Source organism: Ranitomeya imitator, chromosome 2, assembly GCF_032444005.1.
Source record: "Ranitomeya imitator isolate aRanImi1 chromosome 2, aRanImi1.pri, whole genome shotgun sequence".
In the NCBI taxonomy this organism is placed as follows: Eukaryota; Metazoa; Chordata; class Amphibia; order Anura; family Dendrobatidae; genus Ranitomeya; species Ranitomeya imitator.
Window position 1 is genome coordinate 446359696 of NC_091283.1, and position 17175 is coordinate 446376870.

Genomic DNA, 17175 nt, shown 5'->3' on the forward strand with positions numbered 1-17175 from the left:
ATTTTTTTTACCACTTAGATAAAAGAGAACCTAGACATGTTAGGTGTCTATGAACTTGTACTGACCTGGAGAACCATAATGGCAGGTCAGTTTTAGCATTTAGTGAACCTAGCAAAAAAGCCAAACAAAAAACAAGTGTGGGATTGCACTTTTTTTGCATTCGCACTTGGAGTTTATTTATCGGTTTCTAGTACATGACATGGTAAAACTAATGATGTCATTCATAAGTACAACTTGTCCCGCAAAAAAACAAGCCCTCACATGGCCATATTGACGGAAAAATAAAAAAGTTATGGGTCTGGGAAGGAGGGGAGCGAAAAACGAAAACGCAAAACCGAAAAAGGGCAAGGTCTTGAAGGGGTTAATCCAGCATGCATTAAATGGGTTGTCACATCATTAATGAGCAAAATTGCAGAGGTTTTACAATCAACTTTGTTGTTTATTGCTTAATAAAAATCCTCTATTCTCAGGAATGTAAGGATTTTAATGCCTAGTGTATAGTTCGTTGCCTAGATTACTAATCACCTATGCCTACCAGAGGTGGCTGGTTACCTAGGCAAAGAGAATGGGCTTGTAAGCACTGATCTGAATCTGGGCAATGTCTTGATCTGGCCACCTTCAGTTCCCCTGCACTCTTCCGATTTATAGGCAAAGCTGCCTCTGTTAGTAACATTGGGGAGCGTTCAGTTTGGCCGGAGGCTCAACCATGCCGCTGGCCATAACTATTTGCCATCAAGCGTCACCGATCCACCCCCACAGAGCTGGGAGGCAGGGGACTGGTGCGCTCCTGAACATTGAAGCTGTGCATTTATAGCAGTCCCCTAAATTATCTATTAGAGAGATTCTATAAAGTGCTGCTAAAGATCAAAGTTCCCTCCAGTCTGCAGGTCAGATGGCCATTTGTCAGTGCATACTGAGAGTTGTAGTTTTACAGCAGCTGGCGATCCCTGCCCTAATACAGAAGTTGAGGCTTGCAGAAACAAAACTACGAAGCCCTTAGGGTACGTGCCCATGATCTGGAATAGCAGCGCTTTGGCCACAGCTCACCTGCGCTGCGTTCTCCGATACAAGCATAGTAGATGGGATTTATAGAACTCCCATGCCCACTGTGCTTCTATTTACCGCTGCATAATAAACTCACCCACGGTGCAGGTTTACGTACCGCAACATGTTAATTTCTGTTGCGAAGACGCAACAGAAATTTCCACAATAGAATATATTGGATGCGGTAGATCTGCGTTGATCAATGAGCACAAATATGGATTTAACTGCGTAATTGAAGGCAGCAATAATACCCTATGTCCAAAGCGCTGCTATTTCCTGATCCTGGGCACGCACCCTAAAAGGCTCACCCAGCTTCCTGAACATCAAAGTTCTGCAACTTTCATTTTGTGCTTCAATCTATTTCCACTACAAGACCTCTACTTGCTGTCAGTCACTTGGAATCATCTTCTTTACATTGAGAGGTAGGAAACCTGTACAGACTGAAAGACCACCCATATGCAATAGATAGATGAAAGTCAGCAAAACCCCCTAATGTCAAGGGGACCAGCTAACCGCCTGATATGGGGGCCTCCCCGCTCCCTCTCAATAGGTAATGTTGTGGATCAGGCAGTGATGGCAAGCAGACGTCACGTAATGGTGAGGCATTGGAAGCACAAAGTATATTAGAAAGTTGCAGAAGTTTCCGTTACGCAGACCTTCTATATAAATCTGCGGGAGCCTTGGGACGGTCCTGATTTTCTGACTTGCGCGTGCTGCGGTGTCGCTTCTCTAGTTTAACCCTTTGCTTCCAGCGCTGCTTCGGTTTATATTAGGCAATCCATACAATCCAGCTGCCGGGGTACATTCAGGAGGTGTGGTTCCATCGCTGCCGTCATATAAAGCACAGCTGTCCCATGCTTGGCTGCGAGAGAGCTGGATGCTACAGGAGGGAACATCACAGTCGGAGAATATTCCAGGGCGTCCAGAAACCATCAGCAAGAGGAGTACGAAGAAGCGCAGGACGTCAAAGGAGTCAGATTCGGAGTCCTCCACGGGGCAGAGGTAAGACTGAATCACCCAGAGCAGGATAGGGGTTGTAATCCTATAAGAAGTCACATTGGCGAAACGCTTGGAACAATTTTGCAATGTAGATCTGGCTCCATATAGCCGCGCCGACATAAGAAAAGCCAGGAAATAAATAAGGCGTAAAGCTCGAGCGGTGTAATGTGATTGCGTAAAAAAAGAAAAAAAAAAATCACGTATGTGTGCACGCCAGCTAACCGGCCACAGCACATTCATGGCAATGACGATATTATGTGGCGTTTTGTGGTGACTTTGAAAAAAATGTCAAAATTCCTGCACTGTGTGAACCTGGACTCCGCTCCGCACTATCATGGTGGTGAGCATCACTTATAGTACCGCCTCCTGGATGTCCTACACGTAAATGGTGCGAGGAATTTTCGTGTGAGACCTGCAAGTTCTTTTTTTTTTTTAATAAATTTGTCATATCTGTCCCAAAATTAAAAATCGCGCTTATCTCTTGCAAACACCACTGGCGCCATTTTTCTGGTGAACACCATCATATTTTTTGCCAGATTTTTCTGTCCCCCTCTCATATCAGGGCACTTAAAGCGACAGGACCATATATTCGATGGATTGCATAAATAATCCCAGCCGCGTCAATACTTCGCCCAGCCGGCTGAAATGCTCTGCATGTCATCCCGCATCTAGGTCAGTGCTCTGCAGCGTGTCAGCGTTCATCAGCGCATGAGAAATAGTCCTGCAGCTTTCTTATTTCATTTGTTTCAATTCGTCTTCTCTTTTTCAAGATCTCTGCTTGCTGTCAGTGAAGGTCAGTTTTCATGGTTTACATTCAGAAGATGGTTCTAGTCATATGAGTATATTCCTCATGTAGTGGCTGTCCAGCAGCAGTATTATTCCAGTATTGGCGCAATTTTTGAAAAACTGACATACAATGGAGCACTGATACAGTGTAACAAACCCTGCACCTGTGCCAGCATGATATCGATGGTAAATCTGTCTACCACAAACACACAGAGGGGAAAATTGAGCCGTTCCTAGGATATAATTTCTTGGCAAACCCTAATATTTTGTGGAATTTCAGCAATTTACACTCTGGATATTTTTCTTGCAGGGTGGGCATAAGATTTCGTAAAATCCCATACATATCCGTAACATCCCATATACTGTATGTCCATAAAATCCCAAACATGTCTGTGAAATCCCATATATGTCCGTAAAATCCCATACATGTCCGTAAAATCCCATACATGTCCGTAAAATCCCATACATGTCCGTAAAATCCCATACATGTCCGTAAAATCCCATACATGTCCGTAAAATCCCATACATGTCCATAAAATCCCATACATGTCCGTAAAATCCCATACATGTCCGTAAAATCCCATACATGTCCGTAAAATCCTATACATGTCCATAAAATCCCATACATATCCGTAAAATCCCATACATGTCCGTAAAATCCCATACATGTCCGTAAAATCCCATACATGTCCATAAAATCCCATACATGTCCGTAAAATCCTATACATGTCCGTAAAATCCTATACATGTCCATAAAATCCCATACATATCCGTAAAATCCCATACATGTCCGTAAAATCCCATACATGTTCATAAAATCCCATACATGTCCGTAAAATCCCATACATGTCCGTAAAATCCTATACATGTCCATAAAATCCCATACATATCCGTAAAATCCCATACATGTCCGTAAAATCCCATACATATCCGTAAAATCCCATACATGTCCGTAAAATCCCATACATGTTCATAAAATCCCATACATGTCCGTAAAATCCCATACATAGCGTAGTGATGGTATTGTAAGATGCCAAGTATTTTCCATATGGAATATCGACTGCTTTTGCGCTTGGGCGACGCACCCTTACAGGGCCTGTGATCTTTATATTACCACGTGCTCTCCTCCTGCACTTGTTACTTCTTCACAAACCTCATAGAGTTCCTATGCATATAATGGCGGCCGGTGGAGGAGCACGTGACCAGACCAGTCCATCGGCCGCCTCCAATTTGTTAACCGTTTTCCCATGTCCAGTGTTGTTAACTCTGAGGAGGCTGACAGGTCTTGTTACATGCTCCTCCACCATCGGCCATGTTGACAACAGGAGAGCTGTGCCATCTGTGAGGAGAACCTGTTATACTTAAATATGAGAAGGCGACACAAAATCATCTGACCAACATGGTAAAATAAAGATTTGATGACCAACCCTTAAAGGGGTTGTCTCATCATCTGTGCAAGAATGCACAGCTCCTCTATTTCCTACTTCCCGGGGGACAGTTCAGACCAGCAGCATGGTTGCTCCACAGACCCGAATTCTGTGCGCTCCGATGATGCGATGAGGCAATATTAGAGGAGCGCGGGGTCACTGAACTCGGCCGGACAGATCTTGTAAGCACTGCATGTTCGGCCGCCACTGAGAGTGCTGGAGTGGCCGGTGAACTAGGCAACAAGCCATATACAAAAGATTAAAAATCCCTCTTTTTTAATAACATTGTTTGTCTTAAGCACTTTTCAGTTTTACGCATGTTAATGAGACATCCCCTTTAAGGCCCCCATGTACTTTAGAAAAAAGGGTGATGAGGCCCCGAACAGATGATGCCAGGGTAAAAAAAAGTATGTACCCAACAATGTCACCTACAACGGTGGTGGTGTCAGAAACCACTTATCAGACGATCGTTCGTTGAATCAATGGTGGTTTTGTTCGACCATGAACCTACTTCTGCCTCATGTATGGCGGCCTCAGATGTAAGGTGTGTGACAGGATCCTGTCTCTGCTCCCGTCTAGATGTGTGCAGCTCGTGTCCCCCTGCGGAGGAGAGCCAGCACACCCCTACCCTGCGCACACCAGAACCGCTCACAGGACGCCATGATGGAAGTCTCAGCTTTTCCTCAGAGTGCCGCAGAAACAGATGGAAGCGGCCCGTCCGAATCACAAGGCTCGGAGGGAATGTGTGACGGACTCTTCAGGGTCGTCGTGCTGGGAGATCCCGGTGTCGGGAAGTCGAGTCTGGTCGGTATATTCAGAAGAGAGCAAGACAGAGAAACAGCAGAACAACAACCAGGTGACAGCAAGGAGCATGAGATTATCATTACACTGCCCCCTATTGGTCATATCTAGTGAAAAATATTACAGTTCACAATAACCAAAGTAGTTTGCACTTAAAGAGGTTTTCCCCATGAACAAAAGTACACTTTAACCCCTTAATAACTGCCAATACGTCTTTTAACTGACCTTAGATATAAGAGAATAGCCTCCCCATACAGATGACAATCCATCATCTGTCGGCTGTCCACTATAGCTGACAACTTGCTGCACCAGCCACGATCAGTATTTGCACCTTCTAAATCTGTTTAACCCCTTAGATGCTGCTGTCAATAGTGACTACATCATTATAAATGGTTAACAGAGTGTGGGGGCTTCCTCTTTATCCCAATTGGTGCCCTCAGATCATGATTTTGCGGTCCTGATGTTTGCCATGGCAATTGATGACCAAATAGCGGCCTTAGAGTCTGACGGCTGTAGTAATCTGTTCGGAAGTTAGCGGCATTTAGGTGGTAAAAATACACATTTTCATTTCTGTCATACCACTTTGCATTAATTCCTGTAAAGCACCTGAAGGGTTAATAAACTACCTGACAGCAGTTTTCAATATGTTTAGGGGTGCTGTTTTTAAAATGGTATCACGTTTGGGGGTTTCCCAATATATGAGACCCCTAAAGTCACTTTAAACATGGATAAGTCCCTAAAAAAATAAATTTTGTACATTTCTTTGAAAAAATGAAAAATTGCTGCTACATTTTTAAACCTCCTAAAATGCTAACAAAATAAAATAACATTTTACAAATGGTCCTGATGTAAAGCAAACATGTGGGAAATGTTATTTATTAATGGTTTGCTATGGTATGACTATCTGGATTAAAGGGATAATTATTCAAATTTAGAAAATTGCTAATTTTTTAACATTTTTCTCAAATTTTTGATTTTTTTAATAAATAAACACAAAAAATGTTGAACTAAATTTACCATTATCATAAAGTAGAATGTGTCACGAAAAAACAATCTCAAAATCACTGGGATTTGTTGAAGCTTTGCAGAGTTATTACCACATAAAGTGACACTGGTCAGATTTCAAAAATTTGGCTCCGTCACTAAGGGGTTAATCAATAGATCCTGGAATAATAATAAGTTCCACAATTGGATGTGACTAAATAAAATGTTCCTGTGCTGAGATAATCTTATTCATGTGCCCCTGCTGTGTACTGTGTAATGGCCGTGTCTGACCGTGCAGGAACATGGTCTGATCATACCACAGCTCCTGGGCAGGGAGGAAGGAAAAGAGGATACAGACAGGACAGGATTACAGCTGATTCTTTTTGTGAAGTGAAAGATTTCCATCTCTGTTTTTAAACAATCTTTTACTTCAAAGAAAGAATCAGCTGTGATCCCCTTCTGTAATGTCTGTATCCTCTCTTTTGCTCCCTCCCCTGCCCAGGAGCTGTGGTATGATCAGACCATGTCCCTGTACAGTCAGACATTACACAGTACACAGCAGGGGCACATGTATAATTATATATTATCTCAGCACAGGGACATTTTATTTACACGCATCCAAGTGTGGAAACTATTATTATTCCAAGAGCTATTGATTGAAATGTACTTTTATTCATGGGAAAACCCCTTTAACAGTTAAAGACCAGGTCAGATACTAAATTTAAAGGGACTCTGTCACCTGAATTTGGAGGGAACAATTTTCAGCCATAGGGGCGGGGTTTTCGGGTGTTTGATTCACCCTTTCCTTACCCGCTGGCTTGTGCAGGCGTGTACTATGGAGGACAGAGAATGAACTTCAATCCAATATTGCAGCCAGCATGCAGCCAGCGGGTAAGGAAAGGGCGAATCAAACACCCGAAAACCCCGCCCCTATGGCTGAAAATTGTTCCCTCCAAATTCAGGTGACAGAGTGCCTTTAAGTCCCTAAAGATTGATGCCGAGGCCAGATGAGCAGAAATAAAGGGGTGGTAGACTCTCTAGTCATAGATTAAAGGGAGTGTATAATTGGATAATGACCTATTGTTTACGTTAATATTTTGTGTTACATTTATTTATTTAAAATGTCGGCTTATTTTTCATACCACAATCATTGTTAAAAAAAATGACTAATCCTGCAAACTTCCTGGGGCTTTTTTAGATTCCTACTTTCTCTGAAGATTTTTCAGCAGTCTCATCAGGGGCAGGATTGTAATGACAGGCGACACCAAGCAGCTGATAACATAGGATCCACCGATCACAAAAGCCGATGTCACAGCTCCTCTGTTCCCCCTCCCTTCACAATGACCTCTGCACATACTCATTAGACACTTCAGTACAAAAGATAGAGTCGGGATCCAACCATTGTGGCAAATGTACATGTGTTATGTACTGATGACACATTCCCTTGAGGTTTCATTCACACGTCAGTATTTTTGTATCCGTATTTACAGTGGGTACGAAAAGTATTCAGACACCTTTAAATTTTTCACTTTTTGCTTCATTGCAGCCATTTTGTAATATCAAAAAAGTTAATTTTTTTCTCATTAATGTACACTCTGCACCCCATCTTGACCGAAACAAAACCCAGAAATGTGTATTTTTTGCATATTTATTAAAAAAGAAAAACTGAAATATCACATGGTCATAAGTATTCAGACCCTTTGCTCAGACACACATATTTAAGTCACATGCTGTCCATTTCTTTGTGATCCTCCTTGAGATGGTTCTACTCCTTCATTGGAGTCCAGCTGTGTTTAATTAAACTGATAGGACTTGATTTGGAAAGGCACACACCTGTCTACATAAGACCTCACAGCTCACAGTGCATGTCAGACCAAATGAGAATCATGAGGTCAAAGGAACTGGCCAAGGAGCTCAGTGACAGAATTGTGGCAAGGCACAGATCTGGCCAAGGTTACAACAGAATTTCTGCAGTACTCAAGGTTCCTAAGAGCACAGTGGCCTCCATAATCCTTAACTGGAAGAAGACTGGACCACCAGAAGTCTTCCTAGACCTGGCCGTCCATCCAAACTGAGCAATCGTGGGAGAAGAGCCTTGGTGAGAGAGGTAAAGAAGAACCTCAAGATGACTGTGTCTGAGCTCCAGAGAAGCAGTAGGGAGATGGGAGAAAGTTCCACAAAGTCAACTATCAATGCAGCCCTCCTCCAGTCAGGCCTTTATGGCAGAGTGACCCAACGGAAGCCTCTCCTCACTGCAAGACATATGAAAGCCCGCATAGAGTTTGCTAAAAAACACATGAAGGACTCCCAGACTATGAGAAATAAGATTCTCTGGTCTGATGAGACGAAGATTGACCTTTTTGGTGATAATTCTAAGCGGTATGTGTGGAGAAAACCAGGCACTGCTCATCAGCTGACAAATACAATCCCAACATTGAAACATGGTGGTGGCAGCATCATGCTATAGGGGTGTTTTTCAGCTGCAGGGACAGGACGACTGGTTGTCATTGAAGGAAACATGAATGTGACCAAGTACAGAGATATCCTGGATGAAAACCTCTTCCAGAGTGCTCTGAACCCCAGACTTGGCCGAAGGTTCACCTTCCAACAAGACAATGACCCTAAGCACACAGCTAAAATATCAAAGGAGTGGCTTCAAAACAACTCTGTGACCATTCTTGACTGGACCAGCCAGAGCCCTGACCTAAACCCAATTGAGCATCTCTGGAGAGACCTGAAAATGGCTGTCCACCAACGTTCACCATCTAACCTGATGGAACTGGTGAGGATCTGCAGGGGAGAATGGCAGAGGATCCCCAAATCCAGGTGTGAAAAACTTGTTGCATCATTCCCAAGAAGACTCATGGCTGTACTAGCGCAAAAGGGGGCTTCTACTCAATACTGAGCAAAGGGTCTGAATACTTATGACCATGTGCTGTTTCACTTTTTCTTTTTCAACAAATTTGCAAAAATTTCTACATTTCTTTTTTTTTTCAGTTAAGATGGGGTGCAGAGTGTACATTAATGAGAAAAAATGAACTTTTTTGAATTTGCCAAATGGCTGCAATGAAACAAAGTGTGAAAAATTTAAAGGGGTCTGAATACTTTCCGTACGCACTATATGTATATGCCAAAACCAGGAGTGTCTCCAACACAGAACAGGTATCAGCCTTTGGTCGGGGTCACACTTGCGAGTGCAGTGCGAGAAACTCGCATCAATACCCGAAACTGCCGCCAGCTCTCGGACCGGAGTGTGCGGCTACATGTATTTCTATGCAGCTGAACGCTCCAGTCCCGAGTGCCGGCGGCAGTGCCGGGTATTGATGCGAGAGACTCATGCGAGTTTCTTGCATTGCACTCGCAAGTGTGACCCCGGCCTTTCGATGATCGTTTCTCTGTCAGTTCCATTCCTAGCTTTATCATAAAAAATACTGACTTTTGAAAGAGGCCTTAAGTTTACCGTCTTGGTCTGAATAACAATGGTGACCTATGCTAGAAGTCAGCCCCCTGCAATAGGAGCACAGTTGGAACTGATGCCCCTTCACCATATCACCCTGCCATTGACACTGCTTCTCTGAAATAAAAGGATGTTTGCTCTCCTTCAGAGCATGATCTGCTGCTTTATGCTTAATTTATGGAAGAATCTATTTCTCTATTTTTTTTTAATGTGATAATGTGATGGCCAAAGGGGTCCATCATTAGTAACCACTGACTCTTTTATTCAGAGCTGTACCAGTGCACACTGACAGTAGATGGCGAGGATACCAGTCTCCTCCTGATGGACATCTGTGAGATCCAGGTAAGCAGCTCCACTTACTTCAACCAATCTTCCTCGAATCTGACAATGAGCAACTTCTCAGTCTTAGGGCTGCTACTCACTTGTGAGCAACTCGGATGAGTCTCGCATGTTTAAAACCCGGCTCTGCACCCGGCACTCAGATCGGAGCGTGCGGCCGCATAGGAATACATGCAGCCGCACACTCCGCTTCTCTGTGCCAGGTGCAGTGCCGGGGTATTGCCATGCGAGACTCATCCGAGTCTCGCACAAGTGAGTAGGAGCCCTTAAATGTCAGTTACCAGAGAGTAATAGAGTGTATTCAAGAGAACACAAGAAGATAACATGGCCCATTTAGAAGAGCCAATAATCAGTGATGGTGTGGGACGAGAGTTCCTATGAAAGCTCAAAATCGACCCACCTGAATAGTCCAGAAATCGCCTAACAAACAAGAAAAATGTTTGGCCATTGGATGCAATGATATTCTTGCACACATAAGAATTATGGTTATTGGCAGCACTTCATCCCGTGTAAACAGGAAATGTGCTACCGATAACGCTGAGATTCTGTGTTCACAGAACAATCATATTAACAATTATTCAGTGAGCGTACAATGTGTCGACCTGTCTAAAGGCCATTTAATCAATTACATATCAGCTAGTATAAAGCAGATCAGCGGTCGCTTAAAGGGACCCTGTCAGGGCAGAATGACTGTCAAACCAAGTCGGCGCCAAACATTTAAATGCACCTTCCCACCTACTTGTTTTCCATCTATCACCACCATCCTCTGTATCTATGAAGCCAGAGCTATCAATCGAAGAAAAGGGATGGGTGACTGTGAAAGATGGAAAACAAGCAGGAGGAAAGGTGCACTTAAATGTTTGGCCCCACCATGATGCAGCCAGCGCCTGTACTTGGCTTGAACAGTTATCCTGTGCTGACAGCATCCCTGGATCAGCCCATGTTAAAGGGCCAATATACTTTAGATGTAGACTCCCTTTTGGAACTTTAAGGCCGTGTTCACATGTAGCGCACGTTATGCATCTTTCCTGCCTTTTGTCCACATGTCGTCGGCACCAAAATGCGCTATAACAGTTTTTTATGATAATTGCCTTTTTTTCTTTTTTTTTATTCGTTTTCCTTTTTATTTGATATTTTTATTTGATATGTCTCTAGTGCAGATGTGAAGCAGCGTTTTGAAAAAAACAAAAAAGCAACTGTTTTCTTGCATGAGTTTTTTCAGACGCCCCATAAAAGCCAAAGTCACCATAAAACACAGTGTATTTAAATACCCAGTCAGTTGGTGTTTTCATGAAATCACATCCACTTTGCTTGAACAGGTAAATGAAGATTTTCTGCACCCAAAAAAAGCAACTGAACAAAATGCAGCATTTAAGCTACCTGGGTACAGGGTCTTATCGAACGTTCAGCTGTGGCCCTTTTATTTATGGGCACATAAGAGTGGTTGTGTAATACACATTTAATTCAATATATCTCTTTGCCTTCAGAAACGAACAAATGGATGTGACAGCGCCCTGCGAATGGGGCATGCGTACATCATCGTGTACTCTGTCACCAACCGCTCCAGCTTCGAAAGTGCCTCGGAGTTACGGATCCAGCTCAGGCGCACGCGTCAGTATGAAAATATTCCAATTATCCTGGTAGGGAACAAGACAGACCTCGTCCGCAGTCGGGAAGTGTCTGTGGAAGGTGAGTGAAAGTGAAACCTGTTTACAAATATGGCAGCTGCCTAAGGACTCTTTCCAGTGTCAGTCTTGCCCTGCCAAAACCTACTCCCTCCTATCTACGCTCCCCACTACGGCGATTTTATTCTTAACGACTACCGATACGCCTTTTAATGGTGGCAGTTAAGGGTACTTAGTCCTCAGCGCCGCCTTTTAATGGCGCTGAAAAATAAGGCTGTAGCGCCCCCCCAGCGTTGGAAACTCTCCGGGGTTTCATCTACCAGTGATCAAAATAAAATAGTAAATCAAATTCTCCTTAGTTAGATGAAACTTCTAAAATGAAAAAATGCTTTTTTTTTTCCATTCTTTGCGATTAGGGTTAGAGTTGGAGTTAGAATTGGGTATTTTAAAAAGTAAAAAAAATAATGACGATATGATGGCTAGTGTTGAGCGAAAGTGCTCACTACTCGAGTTTGCATCGGGTGCTGTGTCGTGGATCTCCACATGTTTTTTTCTGTGTCTAACATCCGCAAAACGTGCAGGGCAGGGACTCGAGCACACGCAATTTTTGGTGCATACCCGAGCACCCGATGTAAACTGGAGTAGTGAATACTTGCGCTCAACACTAATGACGATATATTCAGTATGACAATCTAATGTTATCAAATTCTCTGTCGTATCTGTGGGTTTAAAATGCTCACTATACCCCTGAATATAATCCTTGAGGGGTGTGATTTCCAAAATGAGGTCACTGTGGGGGGTTTCCACTATTTAGGCACATCAGGGGATCTCCAAACGTAACATAGCGCCCTCCATCGATTCCAGCCAGTTTTGCATTCAAAAAGACATACGGCCCTCTTTCCATTCTGAGCTCTTCCATGCACCCAAACAGTGGATTTCCCCCACAAATAGGGAGGGTAGCAGCATACTCAGTAGAAATTGCACAACCAATTTTGGGGTCCATTTTCTCTTGTTACCTTTGTGAAATAAAAAAAGTTTGGGTATAAAGTACATTTTTTGTGAAAAAAGTTAAATGCTCATTTTTTCCTTCAACATTGCTTCAGTTCCTGTGAAGCACCGGAAGGGTTAATAAACTTCCTGAATGTGGTTTTGAGGAATTTAATTGTGTCACTTTTGGGTGACCCCCCCCCCCCCAAACTCACTTCAAATGTGAGGTGGTCCCTAAAAAAATGGTTTTGTAAATTTTGTTGGAAAAATAGGAAATCACCAGTCAACTTTTAACCCTTATAACTTCCTAACAAAAAAAATAACATTATGTTTCCAAAATTGTGCTGATGTAAAGTAGACATGTGGGAAATGTTATTTATTAACTATTGTGTGTGACATATCTCTCTGATTTAAGGGCATAAAAATTAAGTTTGAAAATTGCCACATTTTCAGAATGTTTGCCAAATTTCTGGTTTTCATAAATAAACACAAGTCCTATCGAAGAAATCTTATCACGATCATGAAGTACAATATGTCACGAAAAAACAGTCTCAGAATCAGTGGGATCCGTTGAAGCGTTCCAGAGTTATAACCTCATAAAGTGACAGTGGTCAGAATTGTAAAAATTGGCTTTGTCAAAATTGGCTCAGTCACTAAGGGGTTAAATTCATGTAATTGGGATGAAAAAAACAAAATCATTTTTACAATTGGGTTTCTTAAATTTTTTGCATCAGTTGCCTTCTATATTTTCTGTAATGAGGTGAGAATCTGCCAGTTGGTTCACTTTAAGGCCACGGTCACACTATCAGTATTTGGTCAGTATTTTACCTCAGTATTTGTAGCCAAAATCAGGAGAGGAACACCCAGAGGAAAAGTATAATAGAAACATGTCACCACTTCTGTATTTATCACCCACTCCTGGTTTTGGCTACAAATACTGAGGTAAAATACTGACCAAATACTGAGCGTGTGAATGTGGCCAAAATAAGAAAGTTGTGCTGTGTTATGATCCGTGCGTCAGTGACCTGAGGCTTCTCTCTTACAGAGGGCCGAGCCTGTGCCGTGGTTTTCGACTGCAAATTCATTGAGACGTCGGCCGTCCTGCAGCACAACGTCCAGGAGTTATTCGAAGGGATGGTGCGGCAGATACGACTACGGAGAGAAGGGGCCGACCCGGGTGAAAGCGACCGCATAAGAAGCCATCGCAAAGAGAGCCTGAGCAAGCGGGCGCGCAGGTTCCTGGACCGGATCGTAACCCGCAACAGCAAGACTGTCCTGAGAGTCCATTCACGGTCGTGTCATGACCTGTCTGTCCTCTGAGAACTTGATTCATGAACAGTAAGAACCCTTAACGTTGTAGAGACCGTTTGGACCGGATAGCCGTTCACCTGCACAGTTGTGGGAAAATCCCTTTTGGACCCTAATGATGGAAAGCCAGAAACAATTTACAGGATGTAAATACGTTTCACTTTATTTTACACTATAGTAACGTGATTAATAGGACCACCCAAAGGAGACCGTTCTCTCCATCATTAGCTATCCCTCCCATGTGTATACACAAACCTCCGAAGATCCTCTGCTCATGAACTTAAGTCAAGGAGACGGCGTCGCCGCGCATCTCACCTTTCCTCCACAATCTCTCCATCTTCTCCCTCTCCCCTCTCTCTGTCTTACAGGATTTTATGGAACTTTGCCCAGCTCCCTTCTAATCCAACACTGACCAAACAGTGGAAAATCTGAGCTCAGTGTTTATGGAGAGAGGCCGGGGGAGACTGTACTGATAGATGGGGGAGAGAGAGGAGGAGGGATGGGAACCACTCGCTGATCCCGCGTCCAAAGCTCAGTTTGCGTGAAGGGGATATAAGCCATCTAGCGGAAGGGGGTCAACATGTCCTGCCAGTAATACGGTAAACTTCCTATAATCTGGCATCGGATAATTTAGAACTGCATTACAATATGGAATGTCACAAGACCAGAAGGGAAATTCCTCTACAGCAGAATATTACATGTTAAACAGTTTTGGTTTCGGACTTTTTTCCTGAATTTTATATACCGTACTTTTTTTTAAGGCTGTTCAATTATCCAAAATGTTTGATAATCCAGCATCTATATGATGGCATTGTTGGGTGGATTAAAGGACTTTTACTGTATAAGACTGTATCAGAACTATGTGTCCGGTGATGGGAAGGGAGGGTGTATCGTCTGAGTCGGAATTTGGGGACATGGTGGTATAGATGTAGTGGGTGCAGAGGGAGCAGTCATACTTGGCTCTAGTACAGGAGGGGCAAAGACGTGTGAAGACACTATAAATGATGTGGAGTGGATGCCCAGTAAAGATTTTGCACTGGGATTTTGAACCTGGCAAATTTAGGGGTTCAAAATGTTACTACAAGAGTGGGCTGCTGGTGGGCGAAAAATCTTAAAAGGGGCTTTTATTACCGATATGTCAGTGTGGTACTTGTCTGGACACAACACTGTAGTTGGACCCGCTATTATTCAGATATGCTCACTGCTTGAGGATTGAGGCAGTTGCCAAATCTTAAGCTGTGTGAAGAGGAACGACACAAGAGAATTACTGTACAACTGATGTTCTTGGTAATGGGCCATCTGGGGCCCAATCCTTTAATACAGTGGGGTTCAGGATCCTCTGAAGTCTGTTGGTGATAAAGGAAGATATACGGACATGAGGCAGATGGTTTCCTTCCTCCTCCCTGTGTCTGTGAGGAGGATTAAAGCCTCGTTGACCATAGTTGTGTGTAACGTACATAGGGATCCTGTGGATGGCGGTCTTGCTTTGGGACAAGTTGTGAGCCCAGACCCTTGATGATGTGAAGTTGGACACAATTTTTATTGGATCCGTGTTCAAAACGCATGATAAATGAAGGACATTTACTAGTGTGCTGCTTCTGATACTCTACAATTGTGTTGGTACTCTTGTGGTTCCTCTTCTCAAATAACAATTATGTGCAACTTTATACAACTGAGACACGTCTGAAGATGTCATAGGTGGGGTGTGAGCGCTAAGACCTTCATTGAGCACTAGACTGGGAGGCCTCACTGCTTCACGGAGGTCCCTTTGAGGCCACTAGTGTCCCTGGTATTTGTCCTCCGCCTCAGTCACTACTACTTGTTCTGCTGCTCATACTCGCTTTTCTATTACTGCACATCAGCAATAAGTTACCATTTAACCTACTCACTATGCACCTCCATCACAGACTATGTCACTTGTCACCCACGTGTGTTATAGGAGCCACTTTCCACATTTATTATCAGACTGTATTCTCCATGAAACTACAATCGTCGTGATGTGCTCCATCTGTACAATCTTTATCTTGGACTCGATGCAATCTTTGACGTGTAACATTACCACCTCTACCCACACCCGGATGTACTCCATCTGAGGCCAATCTAGCCAACATTACTGCAATTTTTATCCACCTTTAGATTATTGTCAATGTCTGCCACCAAGATCTCTTTTCCTTATGTATATATATCTTTCCTATATCTTGGTACCCTGTTAGCCAGTAGATAGAAAAATATTTAGACCATTTTTGGCCATTAAAAGGTATCAAACACTGAGGACTCTCAATTCTAAATATTTTTCCTTATGTATTCATTCTAGTCCCATAATATTCCCAATCTGTATTCACCTTAACATCAGCTTCCCTGCATGTGTATCCTATATATGCTTATGCGCCGTTGAAGCGCCAGCACTGCGTGAAACGGCCGTCATCTCCTCCTGCTCACCTGAGCTCCACTCCTCTTCCCCGGCCATGAAGTTTTTCTTATGAAGACTCAATAAAGCTGCTATTTTTTTGAAGATTGGTGAGTGCATTCCGCTTCTTTCTCTTTTCATTATATGCTATATATGCTTATGATCGTCTCCATTTGTATCACACCTAGGTTCCTCTATTCTCGATTTATGCTCTGTCATCTGTATCTATTTCGGGCCACTGCTCTATTCATTTGCGATTAACCCAGCCTTCTGGTCTCCACTGTCATGTGCTACTCCATCCGTATCTGCTATAAGACTATGCTCCACTCCAACTGAATGCACCTTAAGATCATAAACAACTCCATCTACATCCAACCTAGAACTATAGTCTACTCCATCTACGTCCACCATAGAACCATGGTCTACTTCATCTGCTTCCACACTATAACCATAGTCTACTCCATCTGTATCCATCCTACAACCATAGTCTACTCCATCTACATCCTCCCTGGCACTATAGTCTATTCCATATACATCTATCCTAAACCATAGTCTACTCCATCTACATCTACCCTATAACCATAGTCTACTCCATCTACATCTACCCTAAACCAGAGTCTACTCCATCTACATCTACCCTAAACCATAGCCTACTCCATCTACATCCACCCTACAACCATAGTCTTCTACATCTACCCTATAACTATAGCCTACTCCATCTACATCCACCCTACAACCATAGTCTACTCATCTACATCTACCCTATAACCATAGTCTACTCTATCTACATCTACTCTATAACCATAGTCTACTCCATCTACATCTACCCTAAACCATAGTCTACTCAATCTACATCCACCCTACAACCATAGTCTACTCCACCTACATCTACCCTACAATCATAGTCTACTCCACCCTTGAATCATAGTCTACTCCATCTGCATCCACCATTGACCATAATCTACACCTTCTGTATTCACCCTAAACCATAGTCTAATCCATCTGCTTCCA

General features: G+C 43.1%; 1 protein-coding gene across 1 annotated transcript; it reads left to right on the plus strand.

Moving 5' to 3' along the window:
- Window positions 1-1894: 1894 nt before the first annotated feature.
- REM1 (RRAD and GEM like GTPase 1) lies at window positions 1895-14602 on the plus strand. Its single transcript, XM_069750999.1, has 5 exons — window positions 1895-2046; window positions 4836-5112; window positions 9767-9840; window positions 11325-11526; window positions 13495-14602. Exons 2-5 carry the CDS (start codon window positions 4836-4838, stop codon window positions 13767-13769), a joined length of 828 nt encoding a protein of 275 aa, XP_069607100.1. The 5' UTR covers window positions 1895-2046; the 3' UTR covers window positions 13770-14602.
- The last annotated feature ends 2573 nt before the right edge of the window (window positions 14603-17175 follow it).

Excerpts from the sequence above, each read along its gene's own strand:
- REM1 (XM_069750999.1), top strand. The coding sequence starts at position 4,836 with ATGTGTGCAGCTCGTGTCCCCCTGCGGAGGAGAGCCAGCACACCCCTA. Across the intron at positions 9,841-11,324 it reads TGGACATCTGTGAGATCCAG|AAACGAACAAATGGATGTGA; the intron begins GTAAGCAGCTCC and ends CTTTGCCTTCAG. Across the intron at positions 11,527-13,494 it reads TCGGGAAGTGTCTGTGGAAG|AGGGCCGAGCCTGTGCCGTG; the intron begins GTGAGTGAAAGT and ends TCTCTCTTACAG.